This window comes from Pan troglodytes, chromosome 6 (genome assembly GCF_028858775.2).
Source record: "Pan troglodytes isolate AG18354 chromosome 6, NHGRI_mPanTro3-v2.0_pri, whole genome shotgun sequence".
Taxonomy (NCBI): Eukaryota; Metazoa; Chordata; class Mammalia; order Primates; family Hominidae; genus Pan; species Pan troglodytes.
In genome coordinates this window covers 153264410-153287929 of record NC_072404.2, presented here as the reverse complement: position 1 = coordinate 153287929, position 23520 = coordinate 153264410, and the positions used below count along the sequence as shown (strand labels likewise).

At 43.2% G+C, this 23520-nt stretch overlaps 1 protein-coding gene across 3 annotated transcripts in view; it reads left to right on the top strand.

The window, feature by feature from the left end:
• CREB3L2 (cAMP responsive element binding protein 3 like 2) overlaps positions 1 to 23520 on the top strand; it is a 126873-nt gene that overhangs the window by 78316 nt on the left and 25037 nt on the right. For 2 of the 3 annotated variants that reach the window (XM_001148336.7, XM_063815639.1), the window contains exons 3-8: positions 7474 to 7649; positions 10424 to 10511; positions 15072 to 15256; positions 17660 to 17806; positions 19478 to 19536; positions 22080 to 22148. In XM_001148336.7, coding sequence (XP_001148336.2) covers positions 7474 to 7649; positions 10424 to 10511; positions 15072 to 15256; positions 17660 to 17806; positions 19478 to 19536; positions 22080 to 22148 — 724 coding nt within the window. The remainder of the gene's footprint in view (positions 1 to 7473; positions 7650 to 10423; positions 10512 to 15071; positions 15257 to 17659; positions 17807 to 19477; positions 19537 to 22079; positions 22149 to 23520) is intronic. The other variant, XM_009454291.5, reaches the window with a different exon arrangement.

The window sequence follows — 23520 nt, the reverse complement described above, 5'->3', positions numbered from 1 at the left end:
GTGTCTTCATCACATATAGCGTGAGATGATGACAAGAACATCAGTCTGAATCATAGTAGAGTAGCCAGACTCAGGGGTAGAAGAGAAAAGTATGTGTATCTACTGAGTCACTGGGTCCTCTGTCATGCACGGCCAAAGAGAGAACCTGACAGTGATTGTGGAGGACAGGCAGAGGAACAGTTGACCTCTTCCATCTGAAGCTTGGGTTTGTAATACACGCTATTTTGCTATTCCTCCGCTTTTTTGGTGTTACCTTTTACTTTTTTCCAAACAGATAAAAACAATAGTGATGTTTCCCCTTTTTATTTTTTGAAAAAAGTAAAATAATGACTTCTCTGCCTAGCCATTGCAGTGCTAGATTAGTACAAGAAAGCAATGTTCACATTAATCCAGTGATTACAGTTACTTTGGATATTCATACATGAGAGTCATAACTTCTCCATTGAAGAAAAAAGGATGTAGTAAATATTTTCTGTTTCTACTACTATCACCACCTCTTCATGCCATTCAATACTGAAAGTTATTTCAGGGTTAAGATACTCAGGAATGGGCCAGGGGGAGATAGGCCTGTAACTTCCATTGGAGCATGTAGTGGGCTGTAGTTTAATATGATTCTGACACATTTAACTGAATTCTTGCCCCTTTCCCCAGCTTCCAGAGCCTAGCCATTATATTTTTCCTTTAAGAGATTTTTACATAAAAAAATTGTTCAAGATTTGCCAACTCCTTTGAAAATTCTCAAAGGGCAAACAAATGAAATGCTAAAGGATTTAGATGAGGCATATTTATTTAATTTATAAAATTTTCTTTTCACTTTAGATATGTTACATAAATAGTAAATGGATGTACGGTCCACCCTCCCTGTGCTTGGGTTTTGCATCCTATGAATACTGTATTTTCAATCCACGTTTATTTGAAAAAAATCTGCTTGTGAGTGGACCCGCATGGTTCAAAACCCGTGTTGTACAAGGACCAACTGCGTATGTGTTTTTCTCATGTAAGTGGTAGTACGTCATCTGATTTCCCTTTTTAAGAATAAATGCCCATTCTCTCTATGTTCACATGTATATATATATATATAGTGTGTATATATATATATATATATATATATATATATATATATATAGTAAACCAAAAAGTATCTGATACAGGTCCCAATCAATTTAGGAGTTTATTTTGCCAAGGTTAAAGACATACCCAGAACAAATAAACACAGAATCACAGAAAAAATCTGTGGTCTGTGCCTTTCTCCAAAGATGACTTTGAGGACTTGAGTATTTAAAGGAAAAGTGGCTGAATGGAAAAGAGGGAGGGTACGGTAATCCATATGTTGCAAGAGAGAAAAGGAGCAGGTAGGGGAATAGTCCATTACACATTCATCTCGTGCTCAGTAAATCAACACTTTTCATAAGATAAGATGTATGTTGAGCTGGGTGCTCATGACTGTGATCCCAGCACTTTGGGTGGCTGAGGCAGGAGGATTACTGGAGCCCAGGAGTTTGAGACCAGCCTGGGCAGCAACACAGTGAGACCTCATCTCTATCAGAAAAAAAAAAAAAAAATAGCTGGGTGAGTTGACGCACGCCTGTAGTCCCAACTTCTTGGGAGGCTGAGGCGGCAGGATTGCTTGGGCCTAGGAGGTCAAGGCCGCAGTGACAGAGCAAGAAAAGAAAAAGGTGAACATAGAGTGTCTACCTGTGGAGATCTTTAACCTTTCATATATAACTGTGCTTAGGAATAAAAGGAAAGGCAGTTTCTTGGATGACTCAGCTTTCAGCTTGATTTTTCCCTTTGGCATAGTGGATTGGGGTCATGAATTTTTATTTTCCTTTCATTATATATCAAGATAATGCCAACTCCCAATTTAGGGTTTTTTTTTCTTTCCTAGGAATCAGTATCCATTCAATGCGCTTAGCTACGTGGCACCTATGGAAATGATGGAAGATCTGCATTTTGATGTTGCTATTACCTTGGCTTTGAGTTCATGTCTTTTTCAGTCTCTTTGATGATTTGCCTATCTTGATGATTTGATAACTTGGCATCTAGCCCCATTGCTCATGGCTGCACCATTTTGTCTTTGGATGTAAAGGACTTGCTTCTCACCACGATCAGTGGCTTGTTTTTATTTTCTTGCTGACAGTTAAGTGGTGAAGCTGAGGAAATGTGCCAGTCAAGTTTGACCTTTGACAGGAAGCTGTTTAAATCAGCTGATATGGGGGTTGTTCTTCTTACTCCCAAACTGTGGACTGCTAAACTTTACCAGGGATGTTTTTCGTCTGAAATGACACTTAAAAGACGTATAAACACAATGCGGAAAGAACATTTTTGTTTTTTCCACTCGGTATCTCAGCTTCAAGTTTTAGAAATTAGAGGGTGTGGAGTGTCTACTGACTCTTATGTTTGTAGTTTAGCCAATAACTAAGACATCCAAGGATAATTCCAGTTCTAAGCCAGGGTGGCCCTACTGATCTTTTTGCCAATAAAGTAAAACTACAAAAGTAAGGACATGGAGAAACATTGTGATACATATTCTGCTCCTTCTCCTCTACTCTGTCCTTCCTTAACCCTCACTTCCTAGATTACATTTGTCATTTTGTTTTCTGTGATTTGATATTTATTTCCATTGAGTAAGAGAGTACAAGCCAACCTCCAGCAGTTCAGAATGAAAGCTGTTTTCTTTCATTTCAGCTACCACTGGAATGCTGTTCTCACCAAACTACTTACTGGCTGACTTTCTTCATATGAAGTCATTTCATATTTTGTGATGTAACTAGTAGGTCTGATCAGCCAATCTACAAACATTTATTGATATGATCCATAGTTGATTGTTTAGAGGAATTATTTTGGAAATGAATGTAGTAATTTCATTGTAATAGATTCTAATGTAATGGGTTTAATTTATTTTTCATACATTCGGCTATATTGTATCAGCTAGCTCTGTTGCGGCATAACAAACCACCCCCAAACTCAGTCACTCAGTCATTTATTATCGTAATCCACCTGTCTGTTTCTGTGTGGGGGTCAGCAGAGTGGTTCTGCTAGTTTCAGCTAGATTCACTGGCATCTCTAAGGTCAGCTAATAGTTGGCTGGTCTTGACTAAGCTCCTCTGGGGGTGACTGTTCTATGTGGCTGTCATCCTTCTCCTGAGATCACTAGATTATCCTAGCTTGTTCTTCTCATGCTGATGGCAAAACTACAGCAACATTAGTTCCATCCTGCAAGCACATTCCAAAACTCCGCTTGTATTAAAAAGCTCACATACCAATGGTACATCAAGCCACAGGACCAAGCTGTGGGTGGAGATCAGCCCAAGGTGGGAGGTCACTGCAAAATTCTAAGGCAAAAGACATGGATGGAGGGAGGAGGAAGACCTGGAGCCAGGAATGCAACTTATTTACATAATAAGGGACTCATTGACTCTTACTGAGTCAAGGGCTTCTGAACACCCCCATGGGCAATTACAACCTCTACCCAATAATTACCATCCTAAGCCATGAAGTGGAGCAGGCCATGTCCCTGTGTGTTCATCCAAAGACAATAGTGTCCCAAGATTGGAAATCTAGAAGTACCATAAAATTTAAAGAAAAAGTCATTCATGTTCTGAACGATTATCCAGAGATGCTTACTATTTGGCATATTTCTTTTGATGCTTTTCTATCACTTTCTTCTTTAATAGTTATAAATTTTTATCTAGAGTTTTTGTCTTAATATTTCATTATAAGTCTTTTCTTTGTAATTAAAAAGGCTGTATACATGTAATATTAATGTCTGCATAAATATTGCATTGTATGGATGCACCATAATTGACTTAACCTTTCTCTTGCTTTTTAATGTTTTGGTTATTTTCAGTGTTTTGTCATCATAAACAATGCCCTAGTGAGCATTATTTATGCATAATCTTTATCCACATAGAAAGTTTTATTGTTAATGGGAAGATTACTGGCCAGAGTGCAGAGATCTGGGTTCTGCCACTAATTTGCCATGTGACCTAGGCCCAGGTGTCATTTTCCTCATCTGGAAATGATAGGCTGGGTGTGGTGGCTCACACCTGTAATCCCAGCACTTTGGGAGGCTGAGGCGGGTGGGTCACCTGAGGTCAGGAGTTTGAGACCAGCCTAGCCAACATGGTGAAACCCCGTCTCTACTAAAAATACAAAACTTAGCCAGGTTTGGTGGCACACGCCTGTAATCTCAGCTACTTGGGAGGCTGAGGCAGGAGAATCGCTTGAACCCAGGAGGTGGAGGTTGCAGTGAGCCGAGATCGCACCACTGCACTCCAGCCTGGGTGATAGAACAAGACTCTGTCTCAAAGAAAAAAAAAAAGATATCTTTGAGCTCAATGGCCTTAAATCTCTTTATAACTCTAAAGCATCTTTCAGGATCAAGGACTAAATTGCTGTATTGGAATGGAAGCATGAAAGCAGCGCCTGTTGTTTGCCCTCAAAAAAGCTCAGGGGAGGAGAGGCCGCTTCCTTGGGCTTCTCTCTTGGAAATGTACAGTTGTCCTTGAGAGAGAAGGTTTCCTTTTATAGTTCAAGTACCATCACTTGCCCTGTGGTTTCCATTCCCTGAGGCAGCACTGATGATATTTGTATGTTTGTAAAGAGGGCTATAGGACACTGGGCATTAAGAATATTAAATGGTCTTGACTTGTTTTACGAATGTGCACACTTTGAGAATGGCCTCACTAGATTGGAAGAACTGATTCTATCTATCACCCATCTTCATTTTGTTTTTTGTATTCACTTTTTTTTTTTAACTTTTGCTTCTTTTGTTTGCCTTGTGAATTAAGTTTCATCACAGTTGCCTTCACTGCACAGTCAAGGGATCTGGCCTTATCTCACAATTTCCTGGTAATTGTGTGCGACCTTTTTCTCAGGGATGCTTCCTTACCGTCCATTTCAGCCTGTACTGAGGCTATATTTCATCCTACCGTCTTTCTTCCAGCCTTTGCCAGGGATAAATATTACTCAGTGTGGGCAGGCTTTAAGTGTTGACTTCAAAAAGCAAAAGCATGGCTGTTCACGGTGGCTCACACCTGTAATCCCAGCACTTTGGGAGGCCGATCACCTGAGGTCAGGAGTTCAAGACCAGCCTGGTCAACATGACAAAACCCTGTCTCTACTAAAAATATAAAAATTAGCTGGGCGTCATGGCGTGTACCTGTAATTCCAGCTACTCAGGAGGCTGAGGCAGGAGAATCGCTTGAATCCGGGAGGCGGAGTTTGCAGCGAGCCGAGATGGTGCCACTGCACTCCAGCCTGGGTGACAGAGCAAGAATGTCTCAAAACAAAACAAAAAGCAAAAGCATCACCATGTCATTGCTGAGTGGAAAAAATGGGATCTATGCGGTCTCTGTCTCTCCAGCCCTTCCCTAACTGTCCTAAGCGGGTGTTCTTTGCAGCGGACAGTGTCTTCTAGCTCCTAAGCTCCTTTGGGGAGAGTCAACGGAATCTTTTGGCTCGTGGTCCAGTTGCTTCATCTCTGGGCTGAGCTGGGGCACGGTCTGAGTCCAGTACAGAGTGGTCTCCCTCCTCTGGCCGCCATCGGAGAGCCCTTTGTTCCCCTGCCCTCCCCTTCCACCAGGATGTGGCCCACACCCCATGAAGGATGGAAATCCCCGTCACACCATAGCACTCAGCAGCCCCACTCTAAAAGCAAAACATCTTCCACCACCTGCCCATCCTGTCTTTATTTCACCTTGGGAAATAAATTGAGGCTGGGATAATTCATCAATTATAAACTGGATTTAGGGGGGAAATCATTCCTCAAATATGAACCTAACTTTTTTGTGCTTTAAAGAAGTCACTTATGAAACATAATTTTAATAATCGTAGATTTTAGTTCTTAGTTTCTGTGTCTACCCTTCCCTTCTTCTTAGCGGTTCTAAATGATTGTACTTTTCATAAGAAAACTGGAGTCACATTCTTGAATGTAAAATAAATGTATAATGTGAACGACTTTGCTCTCCTGACAGTCATGGGTCACTAAGTATGTGAAATGTGGTGTACGTGTGTAAGCATTTTGAGAAAGCAAAGGAGCGTGTCTTTGCTTTGTTTTAGCCTCATTTTAGTAAAACTGGTATCAGCTAAGGAACGTTGCCTTTGGCTTGCTTTGTCTTGTTCTGTGGCTGTTTCCAACCCTCTGGTCGTTTCCTTTCCTTCCCTCCTCCCTGCTTTTCCAGGCAGTGCTAAGCACTAGCTCCAAAGTAACTTGTTAAGAAATACAAATTCTTATTCTCTTAGACTCTGAGAAGAATGTGCATTAAGTGGCAGAGGCACTCTCTCTGTTCCGTCTTGTCTCTCGGTTGTTAGCTATCTCCAGGCCTGGTGATAATCAGGAAAGACAAGACCCAGACTCACCAAGATGCAGCCGTTTTCTCAGGAAGAGTATTTTGTCCATTTCAGCAAAGGGCAGATGGTTATTACAAACCAAAGTCTCCCAAAGGGCTGAGCAGAGTCTCTGAAAGTCTAAGTTAGGTTTAAGGCTTGGTGGGATCACAGTGAAAACAGAAGAGAACAAAAACAAACAAAAAAATGGAGTGAGAAGAAAAAATATCAAAAAACCAAATAACTTTCCTTTGGAGAGAAGGAGAGAGAGACCTACTCACCATGTTCTCTCATCTTCTCCCGTTGGTTACCAACCATTTGCTTGCTTCTCTCTCTCTGTCGCTCTCGCTGTCACTCGCTCTCGCTCTCGCTCTCACTCTCACTCTTGCTTTCTCTCGCTCCCCCTCCCCCTCCCTTCCCTTTCTCTCTCTTTCTTTCTTGACAGGGTCTCACTCTGTTGCCCAGGCTCTGGAGTACAATGACATGATCACAGCTCACTGAAGCCTTGACTTCCTGGTTTAAGCAATCCTCCTGCCTCAGCCTCCCAAGTAGCTGGGACCACAGATGCTCACCACTGCACCTAGCTAGTTAAAAATTTTTTTTGGTAGAGACAGAGTCTTGCATTGTAGCCCAGGTTGGTGTTGAACTCATGGGCTCAAGCAATTCTCTTGCCTTGGCATCCCAAAGTGCTGGGATTACTTGCGTGAGCCACTGTGCCCGGCTGCTTCTTTCTTTCATGTTTTTAAATGTGCTTATTTATCTATTTTTGAATAGATAGTACATTTACATGATTTGACAACGAAAAAGAGTAGCTCATTACATATTCAAAATCCTCCCTCCTATTCTATTCCCCATCAACCCAGGTTTCTTTCTGCCTTTCTCAGGAAGCCAAGTTTCTTTCTTTTCTATGGATTCCTTCCAGAGTTTCTTTAGGCATACTCACATGCAAGCAAATACAAGTATAGATTCTTTCTTTGCTGTTCATATCCATCAATCTTTTCCCTCACATATTTCATTTTCTTTTATTCTACTTTCAATCATCCTTCACTGAGCTTTTTTGGGGAGAAAGACTAGTGGTCGCTTGTTTTGCTTATGCCTGATGCCCTGAACAAGTTCACATGTGTGCTTGTCTTTTTCCTGCAGAAGAGGTGGAAAGTGAGAAATGGTACCTGTCTACAGACTTCCCTTCAACAACCATCAAGACAGAGCCAATTACAGACGAACCACCCCCAGGACTCGTTCCGTCTGTCACTCTGACCATCACAGCCATCTCCACCCCGTTGGAAAAGGAGGAACCTCCTCTGGAAATGAACACTGGGGTATGCTCAATTTTCGTCTGTTTAAACACGTTGGATTAAAAGATACAGATAGATCCTCATTCTCCAATAAGGTGTTTAATCTTTTTGGAGTTAGTGGCTGTGTACATTTAAGGACATGCAACTTTATATGTGTGTATATACATATGTATACATTTAATAAGGGTATGTTGATTTGGTGCCAACTTCCTTTAAAGCCATTGTTCAGAAAAAATTAGTAGCTAAGCTGATTTCATTCTCTTTTTGATTACTGTTACAAAATAAAAAACACAGAAAATATCTGTGGTAAAAAAAAATTCTCTATGGCACTGATTTTTAAGCAGTGGAAAGGGAGTGATTGAGGTGGTGATGTAATCCATGGCTTACAGTGCATGGCTACTGGGAATGTGAGCTCCTGTGTAATATTTTACTTTCCTAGTGAGATGCTGAGTTGTCCTTACTCAAGTCAGGAATGTCCCACGTATTGATTCGTATAATAGTATGAATAATATTAACAATATTAATAACATTATAATAATAGTAATAGTAATAATAACACCTATTATTGTGTTACCCGTGGAAAGCATAAGAAATCAGGATTTTTTCCTTACTAGATTCCATGCCTACTGCAAGTAGAATTTAATTCTACTCTACCTTCTTTCTGGATATTTCCAGTGTCTGGCCATGGACCAGCATCGTATTTGTACATCTTCTTGCAAGTGTTGGAAGCCTGTCTTAGCTTCCCTTAAGTTCAAAGCTTCAGGTTATAAACAACAACTTCATTAACATTCCTTAAGTCAGATTTCTTGTGAGCCAGATAGAGTGTCTATCTGCAGCCAGGCACGGTGGCTCATGCCTATAATCCCAGCACTTTGGGAGGCGGAAGCTGCAGAGAGCCGAGATCGAGCCACTGCACTCCAGCTTGGGCAACAGAGCAAGACTCTGTCTCAATAAATAAAAAAAAAGAAAGAAAGAAAGAAAAAAAGATGTAGTGTCTACCTGTTCAGAATAAGGTAACACAGAATCAGTAGACTCATTAAAGTGTCACTGCTTACTCCCTTGTCAGTCCATCTGTGTAGATGATGAAGGGTTGTAGACAGAGGCCTCTGCAAGTGTGCTAGGATTCCTTTCTCAGTAGCTACCTGAGTCTCTTTATTAGGCTGGGCTCTCTGGTCTATATTAGTCTCCTTGCTCCACAGAATTTTAGTTACTTTATTTATTACTTTTTTTTTTGAGACAGAAGTCTCATTCTGTCACCCAAGCTGGAGTGCAGTGGCATGATGTCAGCCCACTGCAACCTCCGCCTCCTGGGTTCAGTGATTCTTGTGCCTCAGCCTCCCGGGTAGCTGGGATTACAGGCACCAGCCACCACGCCTGGCTAATTTTTGTATTTTTAGTAGAGATGGGGTTTTACCATGTTGGCCACGCTGGTCTCGAACTCCTGACTTTAAGTGATCCGCCCACCTCAGCGTCCCAAAGTGTTGGGATTACAGGCGTGAGCCACATGCCCGGCCTAGTTGAATTATTGTAAAGTACGTAACTAGCAAAGCTCAGAGGCATGGCCTTGCTCCTGTGTATGGGCCAGATAACTTTTCTCCTTTCCCTACCAGGATTTTCATGATTAGATACCATCAGTCATTAGGAAGCCTTAATAATAACATCATTAATATTATTAATAATTATATTAATTGTATTATAACATTATTAATTATTAATATTAATAAAGTTATATATAAGAGAAAGGATGTGGCTTGGTGCACAGTCCCTACCCCAGGGCAAGCTGGTGGAGGCCTTTGACTCTTTAAAATTTAGTTCCCATTTTCCATGGTGATTGACTCGATTTAAGTGCATTGTGGCTATATGTAATTTACAGGCTGCTTTACGTTGCAGGCAGGGAAAACTCCCAGGCTGGTGTGAGGCTGAACTGGGATAAGAGACCCCCTGGCCCCTCCTTATTCTGCTAAGGTCACCACCTCTTAGAAGGTCTCTTATTTTCTTTCAGTGATCAAATGCACAGTTACGCTCTACAACTAAATTCTGTAGTCTTGGGAATCCTTACCAGTATCAACTATAAGTTGCTTTTTAAAGCCCCCAAGTGGAGTGAGGATAGGGGGAGTGGAAGCAGTGTTTGGTTCTTACTTTACCCAAACTATGTGTAAAGAATAAAGTTAGCAGAATGATGCCACCAAAAAAAAAAGTACCAGAATATTTTGTAATAAAATGCCTTTATAGTACTATAAAAACATAGAAAAGAGTATTGATATAGTTTGGGCTTGAGCATTTGGCTTTCAACTTTAGAGTTCTGAGTGTTTTTCTTTTTCTTTTTTTTTCTTTTTTCTTTTTTTTTTTTTTGAGATAGGGTCTCACTCTGTTACCTAGGCTGGAGTGCAATGGTATGATCACAGCTCGCTGCAGCCTCAAATTCCTGGGTTCAAGTGATTCTCCTGGGTTCAAGTGATTCTCCTGCCTCAGCCTCCCAAGTAGCTGGGACTGCAGGTGCATGCCATCACAACTGGCTAATTTTTGTGTTTTTTGGGGAGACGGTGTCTCACTATGTTACCCAGGGTGGTCTCAAGTAAGTTCTGAAGGTCCTGTCAGCTGTAATGCCAAGTTTGGCAATGAGAAAAAGGTTAAGAACTAAAATGACTCCCTGTCAGGGAAGCTGCCTACACTCAGCTATTCTCCAGGATAGGCAGGGCTGTCCCGAGAGGAAGACACAGGTGACAAATAGCTCTCCTGCATGTGTCTTCAAGGCTGTGATTGGTTTTTAAAAATTGTGTTTGAAATTCTTCCTCCAGGTTGATTCCTCGTGCCAGACCATTATTCCTAAAATTAAGCTGGAGCCTCATGAAGTGGATCAGTTTCTTAACTTCTCTCCTAAAGAAGGTCTGTCTGCCCTCCCTGTGTCCCTTTGGGTTATGGGTATGGTGTCTGGGTCTACAGAGAGGGAATATGGCGAGAGAGCTGGGATGAGTTTGTACCACAGATGTTGTAGCTGGCTTTATGAAATAGCTCTGTTCTTAAAAAATAAAAATTTTGCTTCCAAATAAAAATTTTGCAAGCTAAATATTATTTTCCCATATATGCACAGGATTAAGTTTCAGCTAAGTGTTACCATACTTTTACTTCTAGCCAGGGTGATATTTTTCAAAACTTTTATGGACTGCTACTACAAACACTATCGAACAAGAGAACTGCAGCCCTTATTCATCCAGGCGTGAACCCTATATAGCCCCACAAATCAACAACCATCTACAAAAGCACCTTGCTTATTTCAAACAACTCTGGTTTCAACTCTTTGTGAAGTAAATTCACAATTAATTATGTGGCCAATTCATTGTTTGTAAACATTGACTTTGAATGACAACTATTGCAAGGAGCCCCTTCTCTATTTGGTCATGTTCATGGTTCACAATTGTGCATCTTTTTGGGCTTCTTGACATCTATCCATTTAGAATTAACACATCCTTGAGGTGATCATACTTTTTTTTTTTTTTTGAGACAGAGTCTCACTCTGTTACCAGGCTGGAGTGCAATGGCACCGTCTCGGCTCACTGCAACCTCTGCCTCCCAGGTTCAAGCGATTCTTGTGCCTCAGCCTCCTGAGAAGCTGGGATTACAGGTGTGCACCACCACACCCAGCTAATTTTGGTATTTTTAGTAGAGACGAGGTTTTGCCACATTGGTCAGGCTGGTCTTGAACTCCCAGCCTTAGGCAATCCGCCTGCTTCGGCCTCCTGAAGTCCTGGGATTACAGGCATAAGCCACCACGCCTGGCCAAGGTTGTTATATTTCTATATTTATCTTTCTCTATGTCAGTTTCTTTCTGAGTTTCTCCCTCTTTGTTCTCCTATGAAGCCCATAGTTAGGAATCCTGGATGCAGACCCCTGAGCCTCATAAGGTCTAATGAAGCTCTCTCTGCCTTGCGTATGCAGATTCTCCGGCATACATCCTGCTCTTCTCACTTCTGTGCCTTCACTCATGCCATCACTTCCCTTTTCATTCATACTTTTTATTTATTTATTTTTTGTGTGTGAAACAGGGTCTTACTCTGTTGCTCAGGCTGGAGTGTAGTAGTGCCATCATGACTCATGGCAACCTCAACCTCATGGGTTCAAGCGATTCTCCCACCTCAGCCTCCCAAGTAGCGGGGACTGCAGACATGCACCACCATGCCCAGCTAAATTTTGTATTTTTTGTAGAGATAGGATTTCACCATGTTGCCCAGGCTGGTCTGAAACTCCTGAGCTCAAGTGATCCTCCCATCTTGGCCTCCCAAAGTGTTAGGATTAAAGGCATGTGCCACCTCACCCGGTCCCATACTTTCAGTACAAATTTCAAAGTACAGTTCACTACTGTGGTCAACAAATAAGAAATTGGCTTATACAGTTGTCACCGAAAAGGTATATTTGCTACGGTATATAAATGTGAGGATGTTTACATATGAGCACTTCTCATGAAAATATCATCTGTCTTCATTCCATTAGAAACTAACTCAGGATTTGGTTTGTAACAATGTAATCAGGGCTGGCCCTTTATTTGCCTTTATTATCAATAAAGAAAGGATTAAATTTTAAAAGTTAATAATACTTAGTGAAATAATACTTAGTAAATACTACTTAGTAAATAATACTTATTTACTTAGTAAAAGTTAATAATACTTAGAATCCATATTGAGACACTATGTCTTTGCACTGAGTGACAGACAGTAGTGCCTTTCAGCTTTATGTACTGCTTCAAAGTAATTGCTTTCGTTTGTATAACACCAGTTATTACTATCAAATGCATCTTACTCTTTTAATTTATGCTGTGATGTGGTTCAGAAGTGTCATCACCATAACAATGAATCCCATAGTGGCTTCTGAATCCAGGGTTATTGGAGGAGAAATGTTTCAAGAATGAAGTTAAGGACAGCCCTTCCTCATTATCCTGGATAAACTGAGATAAGGAAATTCAATATCCTTCACTGCATCAGTTTCTAGGCACAGTAGCTTGTTGTCCCCAGACCTTGCAGTAACCCAAAAGCAGCATTTCAAATGATATTTAGAAATCTGATCCTGAGGCACCTCTGGCCAGCTCTGTAGCTCTTAATAGATAGGAAAGACAAGATTTTACTTGCTTCACTTGCTTCACATTCTCTTTCTGTCTTTTGTGGGGTGCCCTCTGCTTGGACGGGAGAATGGTATTAGAATAATTTGGCCCCTACCAAGTGAAAGGGACAGGGTGGCTCTAGGTACTCCTCGCTTGTTCTTGGGATTGTAACAGCACAAAGCCCCTATTAGGTTCGTCTGCTTCCCGTTTTTTTGTTTGTTTGTTTTTTTGTTTTTAAACCATGAAGTGCCATAATATTCATGGCATTCGAGAAACCTTGATTAACACGCTTAGGACTCCTCACTCTTAGCCAAGCATCTGCATATTTTCCCTTCCTGGGCTGCCTGCACCTGTGGCAGTAGTGCGAATAGCGCGATTAGGATTATTTTAGCATATTTCTTTAGCTTTAAGAGTGCCCACAGAGACTAAAAAGCCCAGGGACCTCTTTGGCAAGACTGGCAGAGAAAAAGGGAAAGAGGAAACATCTAGAGAAAAGCTGTATGTGGCAGAAAGAGAAAGAAAGGGTGGGAGAGAGACAGGGAATTGCAATGAGAGAGAGAAGAAAAAAAGCATGCCAGGGCCGGGGGGACCAGGGTTGGCTGAGGGGGCATTGCCTGTTGTGGCCTCGGCTATTCAGGTATTCCTGCAGGAGAGAGATGCTGATTGCTGCTCATCCTCTCTGAGGGCAGCGTATTAGTCCGTTTTCATGCTGCTGATAAAGTACCCGAGACTGGGCAATTTATGCAGAAAAAGAGGTTTAATGGCCTCACAGTTCCACGTGGATAAGGAGGCCTCACAATCGTGGTGGAAAGCGAAAGGCACATTTTACAAGGCGTCAGGCAAGAGAGAAAATGAGAACCAAGCAAAAGGGGTTTCATCAGATCTCATGAGGCTTATTTACTACCACAAAAACAGTATGGGGGAAACTGCCCCCATGATTCAGTGATCTCCCACTGGGTCCCTCCCACCACATGTGGGAATTATGGGAGCTACAATTCAAGGAGATTTGGGTGGGGACACAGCCAAACCATATCAGGCAGCTATGGGTAAGGTCATCTTTTTTGGGTCAGTTGTTGTGTCTCAGGAGGGCCCTTCCCATCCATAGTATGTTGGGTGGTCTCCATTGGAAGAAGGGACAAGGAGGTGATGTGCTGAGGCTTCCCGTGGCCTTCAGCAGTTAGTTCTCTGGCCGAGCAGAACCAGCTGTGTGGGCCATGCCCACCACGGGGCTGCCGTACAGAGGAATCCATTGTCCTGGGGGCTCCAGGAGTGAAGCGTTTACCTGCAGTTATCTCCCTTGGCTCAGCAGCAGTGGCTGGTACAACAGAAATGTGCACTGTTCAGAAAGAACAGTGAGACCCAAGAGTGCTTTCATTCACGTGGAAGCCTGGTTGGATTCCTCCTTCAGAAGCCCATCTCTGCTGCCCTGGAGATGCCTGATGGACGCTGACCAAGGCTCCATAGGCCCTGGCAGAGAGGGTGTTGTGCCTCCTTGAGGAAGGACGCAGGAGACTTTAGAGGAGAAAGTTCCCCCACTGCACTCTCACTTATTTTTCCTGTGCTCACTCCCGTATCTGAAGATGGATTTCATGTTTTCTGAATGAAGAATGCCTGGCGTCTTGCCTGCGGGCATGACCACGCACATTGCTCCAGAAACAAACTGGCTTTTTTCAAAGCAGCCACTCCGGCTTTTTGAGATGGATTCTCGCTCTGTCACCCAGGCTGGAGGGCAGTGGTGTGATCCTGGCTCACTGCAACCCCTAACTCCTGGGTTCAAGCAATTCTCCTGCCTCAGCCTCCCAAGTAGCTGGGACTATAGGTGTGTGCCACCACACCTGGCTAATTTTTTTTGTATTTTAGCATGATCTCGGCTCACTGCAATCTCTGCCTCCTGGGTTCAAGTGATTCTCCTGCCTCAGCCTCCTGAGTAGCTGGGATTATAGGCACGTGCCACCACGCCAGGCTAATTTTGTATTTTTAGTAGAGATGGGGTTTCGCCATGTTGGTCAGGCTGGTCACAAACTCCTGACCTCAGGTGATCTGCCCACCTCAGCCTCCCAAAGTGCTGGGCTTACAGCCATGAGCCACCTTGCCTGGCCCCTGGTCGCATGTGTATTGGTTTCTTGTATTCACTTCCAGTGTTTCTTTCTGCCAGTATAAGCAAATGTGGGTCTATATCCTCTTTCTCTCCTTTTTGGTACAAAAGGAGGACTCCAGTATCCACGCTCTGCACCTTGGAGATCTGTCTGGGTCAGCTCATGGAGGCCCCTCGCACTTTAGTTTGCTATTCCACAAATCAGTTGTGTCCTGATTTGTGGCTCTGGGATGGATGAGATGTGCTTCCTTTTTTGCAGCCCCAGTGGACCACCTGCATTTGCCGCCCACCCCTCCGAGCAGTCACGGCAGTGACTCAGAGGGCAGCCTGAGTCCCAACCCACGCCTGCACCCCTTCAGCCTGCCTCAGACCCACAGCCCCTCCAGAGCTGCACCCCGGGCCCCTTCCGCCCTCTCCAGCTCCCCTCTCCTCACAGCTCCTCATGTAAGTATGCAGCGGGCATTCCTGGACCAAAGGGAACCCTCTCCATTCATTCCCCTGGGGCTGTATCCAGAGCAGGACCACTCAAGGCTGTTTGGTTTTTACTTTTGTCAAGAAGTTTCTGTTTAATGGCGAAAGCAGAGTGATGTCAACCCTAAAGAACACTTTCTAGGAACTGCCCGCACATCTCACCTTTTACTACCACAATTCTCTTCCTTTTCACATGCACACTTCCAGTTTTTATTCATATGTTTATTTTACAGAGCTATAGACATGAGGAATAAAAATTTGGGGTTTTTCTCCTCAAAGTTCTATCATAAATATTTGCATTAATTTAATGGTCCTTGTGACCTATGTCATAGGAAATACCTTTTATATTTTAAAGAAGCAATTTTTGGTGAACTTAAAAATTACTCTGAGATTAATTTCTTTGATGCCTAAAGGTCAAAGCAGTTTAAGCCTTTTCTGTGTGTCTTATGACTCTTAACCCAGAAACTCAGATCAGACATCAAAACCCCTCGTTCATCCCTCACATACATGAGGACACCATAATAAAGAAGAATAGATTGTTACTTCTTATTGTTCTAGGAGTGAATTGATTTCTGTGAAATTTTAAAAATTATAATCAGCTATTTTGAATTTACAATATCACAGCTAGAAAATTTAAATGAAATGAGATGTTTTAAAATTCTGTAAGTACTATCTGTCCATTAATTAACATAACTTTGAAAATTTATATTGATTCTGTCCCTGAAAGTTCTAGATCTGTAACCACATTCTTATATTTCATCATTACTGAGGACAAGGGAATTCACCCTTCCACTCTTTCTTCACCTTTTCAACTTGAACCTGACTTCACTCCTTGGATTACTAGAATAGCTTGTATCCTATATACCTGTGTGTACTACTATGATCTGTCCATTGTACATGTTTATGGAGGAACTCTTCCCCATGTCAGATGCTTGCCCAGCAACTATATTGTGTTTCCCTATTACCTGTTGGCACCAAGCCCTGACACCTTTACTCATTATCAGGTATCCAACCCTCCGCTGCTTCAAGAACTCCTTACCCACACTAGGCAGTGGCTTCTTCAGTGACTTTTCAAAATACTGCCTTTTGCTTAGAATGCACTCCTCTCTCTTATGTAAATCATCCCCTTTCTTTCAGGATGCCCAATTCAAATCTCATCTCCTGCCCTAAACGTTTCCTGATCACACAACTCATAGCAGTGTTCTCTTACTTCAAATTTTTAGTACACCTTTAGCTAATGTATTAGTCCATTTTCACGCTGCTGATAAAGACATACCCGAGATTGGGCACTTTACAAGAGAAAGAGGTTTAATTGGACTTACAGTTCCACGTGGCTAGGGAAGCCTCACAATCATGGTGGAAGGCAAGGAGGAGCAAGTCATGTCTTACATGGATGGCAGCAGGCAAAGAGAGAGCTTGTGCAGTGCAACTCCTGTTTTTTAAAACCAACAGATCTTGTGAGATTCATTCACTCTCACAAGAGCAGCACAGGAAAGACTCACCCCTTAATTCAGTCATCTCCCACTGGGTCCCTCCCACAACATGTGGGAATTATGGAAGCTATAAAATGAGATTTGGGTGGGGACACAGAGCCAAACCATATCAGCTAAGATTACAGTTTAGCATTTAATTACTCTTATCCTTTCATGGGTATCAATTCAGTCTCACAGTCTTGATCACAAGCTACTTGAGAGGTAGGGTTTGTTTTGAGTCCTCCATGGCATTTAGTATAGAGCTAAAGTGCAATAGGGACTCTGTTTGATTAATTATAATAAACATGCCATTCTACTGTGGGTTCCATGAGATGTCCTACTGTTCTTGTCTTCATTGCTGATGGACATTCTGAAACTGCTGAAGCCAGAGGCTTCTGTGGAAAGAGTCTGCAGGTATGTCCCTGGGTGCTCTGCACCCTTAGCTAAAAGTGGAGGAGAGAAATGACTCCTGGTGTGTAGAGAGCACCTTATAAAATTGCATTTTCAGAAGGAGAACAACAAAACTCTTGCACAAAGCAGGGCTGCAAATGAATCCTTCATCACTCCAAGGCCAGGAAATCTCTAGGGATGTGGGAAATGACTTCTCTGTTTTTCTTTTCATGTTTTAGCAAGTGGAGTGCTTCCCGGGAAATAATGGGTGGAGGCTTCTTTATTCTTTCCCTTGAATTATAATCCCTAGGTTATAACACTCACATGGGGTGTCTTCCCCATCTTCCCATGCCCTTCAGAATACCCATCTATCACCCAAAGCAGATGGGGCATCCTTGTCTCAGAGCCTTCTGTAAGACATTGTTAACAGATTCTCATCACCCCATTGGGAGGTGATTCTTCAGTGGTCCCAGTTCTTTTTCTTTGACCCTTTTCTGCTCCTTGGTCTGCACAGAAACTTCAGGGATCAGGCCCTCTGGTCCTGACAGAGGAGGAGAAGAGGACCCTGATTGCTGAGGGCTATCCCATCCCCACCAAATTGCCCCTGTCAAAATCAGAGGAGAAGGCCCTGAAGAAAATTCGGAGGAAGATCAAGAATAAGGTGAGCTCTTCAAATCTAGGCACTTCTAGAGCAGAGACGAGCAGAATCGAGTCAGCATCCCCTTCCCTGCCTTCCCAATGGCCAGCACTACCCCATCCCATGGTGGAGACCAAGGCCCAGCCCTTCCCTTCCCTAAGCCCTGGGAGGAGCACCCTCACCACTTGCCCCTCTCTTCCTCCAGCCCATCCCATCCCTCTTGAGGCCAGCAGACTCCCAAATCAGTATCTACCTCCTTGGTGCCCACGATGATACATTCACGGGTGGGAGGAAGCTATTAGAATTTCCATCTAGTTTTTTTTTTTTTTTTTTAACTCAGCCTTTTAAATTTTGGGTGTATGATATATACAATAGTTTCCTCTAGTAGACATATATATGTACTGTATGTATCTATATAAAATACAGCATATATATGTATTATATATATATAAGATACAAATACATTGCAAGTGCTTGGTTAATTTTTTTTTCTTGGTAGGATTTTGTGATTACAAAACTTCTGCAGTTTGCTGGTCTATATTTGGACTCAGTAGTCTCCTACCCCTGGGCCCCTCAGTGCTGAGCAGGGCTGATGAAAACCAGGGGGATGGCTGAGGCGCAGGCCTACCAGGAGGGAGGGGGCAAAGAGGGAAGGAAGACAAGAGCTTAGTGTCACTCTATCCATGTGCGGAACCAGCAGCAAGTTGATGTATGACCAAGCCAGCTCTCTTATTTTATAGATGTACTTCAGCCAGCAGAGGTCCAGGAGTTAAACTCATTTATCTGAGACCACACTGATGGTTTGTGAGCCACATGTTCTGGCCTGGCTCTTCACTCAGTGTCCATTGTTTTCTTTTCTTTCTTTTTTTTTTTTCATACAGAGTCTCACTCTGTCACCCAGGCTGGAGTGTAGTGGCATGATCTCGGCTCACTGCAACCTCTGCCTCCCAGGTTCAAGTGATTCTCCTACCTCAGCCTCCCAAGCATCTGGAACCACAGACGTGTGCCACCATGCCCGGCTAATTTTTTTGTTTTTTGTTTTTTGTTTTGAGATGGAGTCTCTCTCTGTCACCTAGGCTGGAGTGCAGTGGCACAATGTCAGCTCACTGCAACCTCTGCCTCCCGGACTCAAGCGATTCTCTTGCCTCAGCCTCCCAATTAGCTGGGATTACAAGCATGCACCACCACGCCCAGCTAATTTTTGTATTTTTAGTAGACGGGGTTTTACCATGTTGCCCAGGCTGGTCTTGAACTCCTGACCTCAGGTGATCTACCTGCCTTGGCCTCCCAAAGTGCTGGGATTACAGGCTAGAGCCACTGCGCCTGCCATTTTTTTGTATTTTTAATGGAGACAGGGTTTCACCATGTTGGCCAGGCTGGTCTCGAACTCCTGACCTCAAGTGATCCGTCCACCTCAGCCTCCCAAAGTGTTGGGATTACAGGCGTAAGCCACTGCTCCTGGCCACTCAGTGTCCATTTTACTGGTGGCCTGGTTTGTAGGAAAGTAGGTGTGAGTTTGGCAGCTAGAAACCCGGGAGGACAGACTAGTCAATGAACCAGCAGCTTAAACAAATGGCAAGCAGCTTGCAGAAGTAAGCAGGGCTTTGGTGACTTCTACGCTGACCACCTCCCATCTTAACTGGTTTACTTACAGAGCTGGAAATTAATCATTCTCCTCCCACTCCTCTCTCTCAGATTTCTGCTCAGGAAAGTAGGAGAAAGAAGAAAGAATACATGGACAGCCTGGAGAAGAAGTAAGCCTGCTGGCAAACTGTTGGGTTCATCGGGCAGTATGCACAGGGAAATACGGGTGTGCGGAGAATCGGGGAGAAGCAGTTCAATTCCTCTTTCTGGCCACCTTGGAAACCCGGTGGTTTATCAGCTGTGGTTTGCCTGCCACCTAGTGGTTATTTGGAGGAGACGTCTATAATAAAGCAAGAAAGAAGTGAAAGTACCTTAGTAGGCGTTTGAATCATACCACTGCCAGCCAAGGACCCCGGGGTCCTCAGAGACTTCCTTTCAAACACATACAAATATTAACATTCCTGCACATTCCTGAAACTTCTAGCAGGAGAAGCCCTGTTTTAGCCGAAAGGAGCAGTGCTACTTAATCAGCCCCTGTTGGCCACACTCCCTCATGCTCTAGAGAGGGCACATAGGGAAAGAAAGATGTCAGGTTGGCAGCCTTTATTTTCCAGCCACTACAATTCATGTTTTTTTTTTTTTGCAAAAACACTTGAAGGCAATCTTTGTTCTTTTGAAAAGTCTGTAATATCAGGCGGGCTGTTAGAAAAAGATGAATTAAATACAGTTTTGTCTTAGCCCTAGAAGTTAGTTCTTTAGCTAACAAACCAAGATATTTTTAAGATGGGCATGAGGTCCCAGACCCAGAAATGAACTTCATGTGGATCTGGGGAAAGGAGTGGCTGGTGGTTCCTGGCTGTTTCTCAAAGCTACTATTGAAAGTTTAGTGCTTCTATCACCTGACTTAAGTACTGGTAATGCAGCATTAAGTATAGTTGGCTCTCCATATCTGGGGGTTCAGCGTCCTCAGATTCAACCAACCATGGGTCTAAAATATTCAGAAAAAAACCTCAATAGGCTGGGTGTGATGGCTCACTCTTATAATCCCAGTGCTTTGGGAGGCCAAGGTGAGAGGATTGCTTGAGCTCAGGAGTTCAAGACCAGCCTGGGCAACATAGCCAGACCCCTTAAAAAATAAAAAAAATTAGCCAGGCATGGTGGTGCACATCTGTGGTCCCAGCTACTCAGGAGGCTGAGAGGGGAGAATCACTTCAGCCCAGGAAGTTGAGGCTGCAGTAAGCTGTGATTGTGCCACTGCACTATAGCCTTGATGATAGAGTGAGACTCTGTCTCAAAAAACCAAAGCCAAAACCAAACAACTCAATAAAAAAAAAAACTACAACAATAAAAAATAATACAACTATAAATACAAGATAACACATATTTACGTAGTATTTACATTGTGTTTGGTATTATAAATAACCTAGAGACGATTAACATATACTGGAGGATATGTAAAGGTTATATACAAATACTACACCATTTTTTAATCAGGGACTCGAGCATCTGGAGATTTTGGTATCTGTGGGGAGTTCTGGAACTAATCCCCCCTGAATACCGTGGGAAGACTGTAGTCCCATGCTGTCCCACCATTTTCTATGGGCATCCAGGGTCAAGATGTTCCTATGAAAATCTCTTTACTGTCTCTTTTGGGCATGCGTGCCCCAGCACCAGGATTCCTAGTCCTGGGCTCTCATCCTGCCCTTTGCTTAAGTCTCTTCACTTCTTATCAGTCCTGGTAAGAGTATAGCTGGGAGTATCCAGATTACTGTAGTATAGAGGGAGAAGTATGATGGGCATTGAGAACACTGGGGAGGAGGTGAGAGGGAAGAGGGTTGTAACACCCTAAAAGAGGGTCATATTTTGTACTGTCACTATTCATCTTTCATTATTCAGGCACTCATCACTCAGCTCCCTCTTTTTTTTTTTTTTTTTTTTTTGGAGACAGAGTCTCGCTCTGTGGCCCAGGCTGGAGTGCTGTGGCATGATCTTGGCTCACTGCAACCTCTGCCTCCCAGGTTCAAGTGACTCTTCTGTCTCAGCCTCCCAAGTAGTTCGGATTACAGGCACACACCACCATGCTCAGCTAATTTTTGCATTTTTAGTAGAGATGGGGTTTCACCATGTTGGCCCGGCTAGTCTTGAGCTCCTGACCTCAAGTGATCTGCCTGCCTCAGCCTCCCAAATTACTGGGATTATAGACATGAGCCACAATGCCCGGCCCCAGCTCCTTCTATTTTTCTTTTTTTTTTTTTGAGACAGATCTTGCTCTGTCACCAGGCTGGGGTGCAGTGGCGATCTTGGCTCACTGCAACGTCCGACTCCTGGGTTCAAGCGATTCTCCTGCCTCAGCCTCCTGAGTAGCTGGGATTACAGGCACGTGCCACCACGCCCAGCTAATTTTTGTATTTTTAGTAGAGACAGGGTTTCACCATGTCGGCCAGGATGGTCTCTATCTCCTGACCTTGTGATCCGCCTGCTTTGGCCTCCCAAAGTGCTGGGATTACAGGCGTGAGCCACCGCGCCCGGCCTTTTTTTTTTTTTTTTTTTTTCTTAAGTCTCTTCATCCTTCTTTCAATACTTTCCCACACTTCCATGGGGTGGCAGATCCCCCCAACCCTCCTTTTCCTCATCCCCACCTACCTCCACCCTAGCTCCTAGCTTAGTGTTTGCTCTATGGATAATAATTTTCTTCTTTCTCCCTCCTTTGTAGAGTGGAGTCTTGTTCAACTGAGAACTTGGAGCTTCGGAAGAAGGTAGAGGTTCTAGAAAACACTAATAGGTAAGTGTCAGTGGACTGAGAGCTGATTGCGCTACCAATGGAAGGTGGGGAAGGAAGAGGATAGAATCCAGAACCAGGGATGGCAGAAAAGTGGAGGAGGTCACAGTGAAAGTGCAGTTGTGCTGAGATGCTCAGCATGGCCAAACTCCACCCACCCGCTCCTGCTACACACACACGCATGCACACCTGCTACTCTTGCACACATACAAACACATATGCACACATGCTCTCATGTTCACATCCACAATACACATATGTACACACTCTCATATGCACATACATGTACACATACATGCATATTCTTTACTTTTCCTAAATGATACAGGATTGAAGAAGAAGCTGATCATGACAAGTACTATGACTAGGGGGTTAAAAAAGAGGCTTGGAGGAGCATAAGATCAACAAGCCTGATTCTCCTGAAAATGACATCAAAATTTAGAGGTGAACAAGGAGGCACTGGCCACTTCATTATAATCTAATTTTAGTAGCAAATGATACTTATTAGTTTAAAAACAGAGAAAATCATTGGTATTTTTTTTTTCTTTTTTTTGAGACAGAGTCTTGCTCTGTCGCTCAGGCTGGAATGCAGTGGCATGATATCGGCTCACTGCAAGCTCTGCCTCCCGGGTTCAAGTGATTCTCCTGCCTCAGCCTCCTGAGCAGCTGGGACTACAGGCACGCGCCACCACGTCCGGCTAATTTTTGTATTTTTTTTTTTTTAGTAGAGATGGGGTTTCACCATGTTGGCCAGGATGGTCTCAATCTCCTGACCTCATGATCCGCCCCCACCTTGGCCTCCCAAAATGCTGGAATTACAGGTCTGAGCCACTGCTCCCGGCTGAAAATCATTGTTTTTTAAATTAGTTTTTAAAAATTAGCTAGTTTATTAATTGCATTTCAAACCCATTTTACAAAAATTGTAATGGTACCAAGTTGATAAATTCCTCTAGCACTTGCTGTGCCAAGTGCTATTTTAAGCACTTTACAGCTATGAACTCATTTAGCCCTATGAGGTGCCATTATTGTCATCCTCACTATATAGAGGAAGTAACTGAAACTCGGAAAGTTTAGGTGATTTGTCCAAGGTCACACAGTAACTGCTAAAGCTGCATTTGAACCCAGGCAGTCTGGCTCTGGAGCCTGGATATGGGAGGAGTATATGGAGGTTTATGCTGGCTCATATGCAAGAGAAAGGGGTGAAAGTGCAGGGTTAAGAAACTGGCTTTTGGGGAGTTTCATCCAGAATGTATGTGTTCATGTGCACACATGATACATACCTGTGCTGTGACAATTATTTCTTAGAGACTCCTGTCACCCTGAGTGTTAGAGATCCAACAAATTAAGCGGAGAAAAATGGACTTACTGTGTAAAC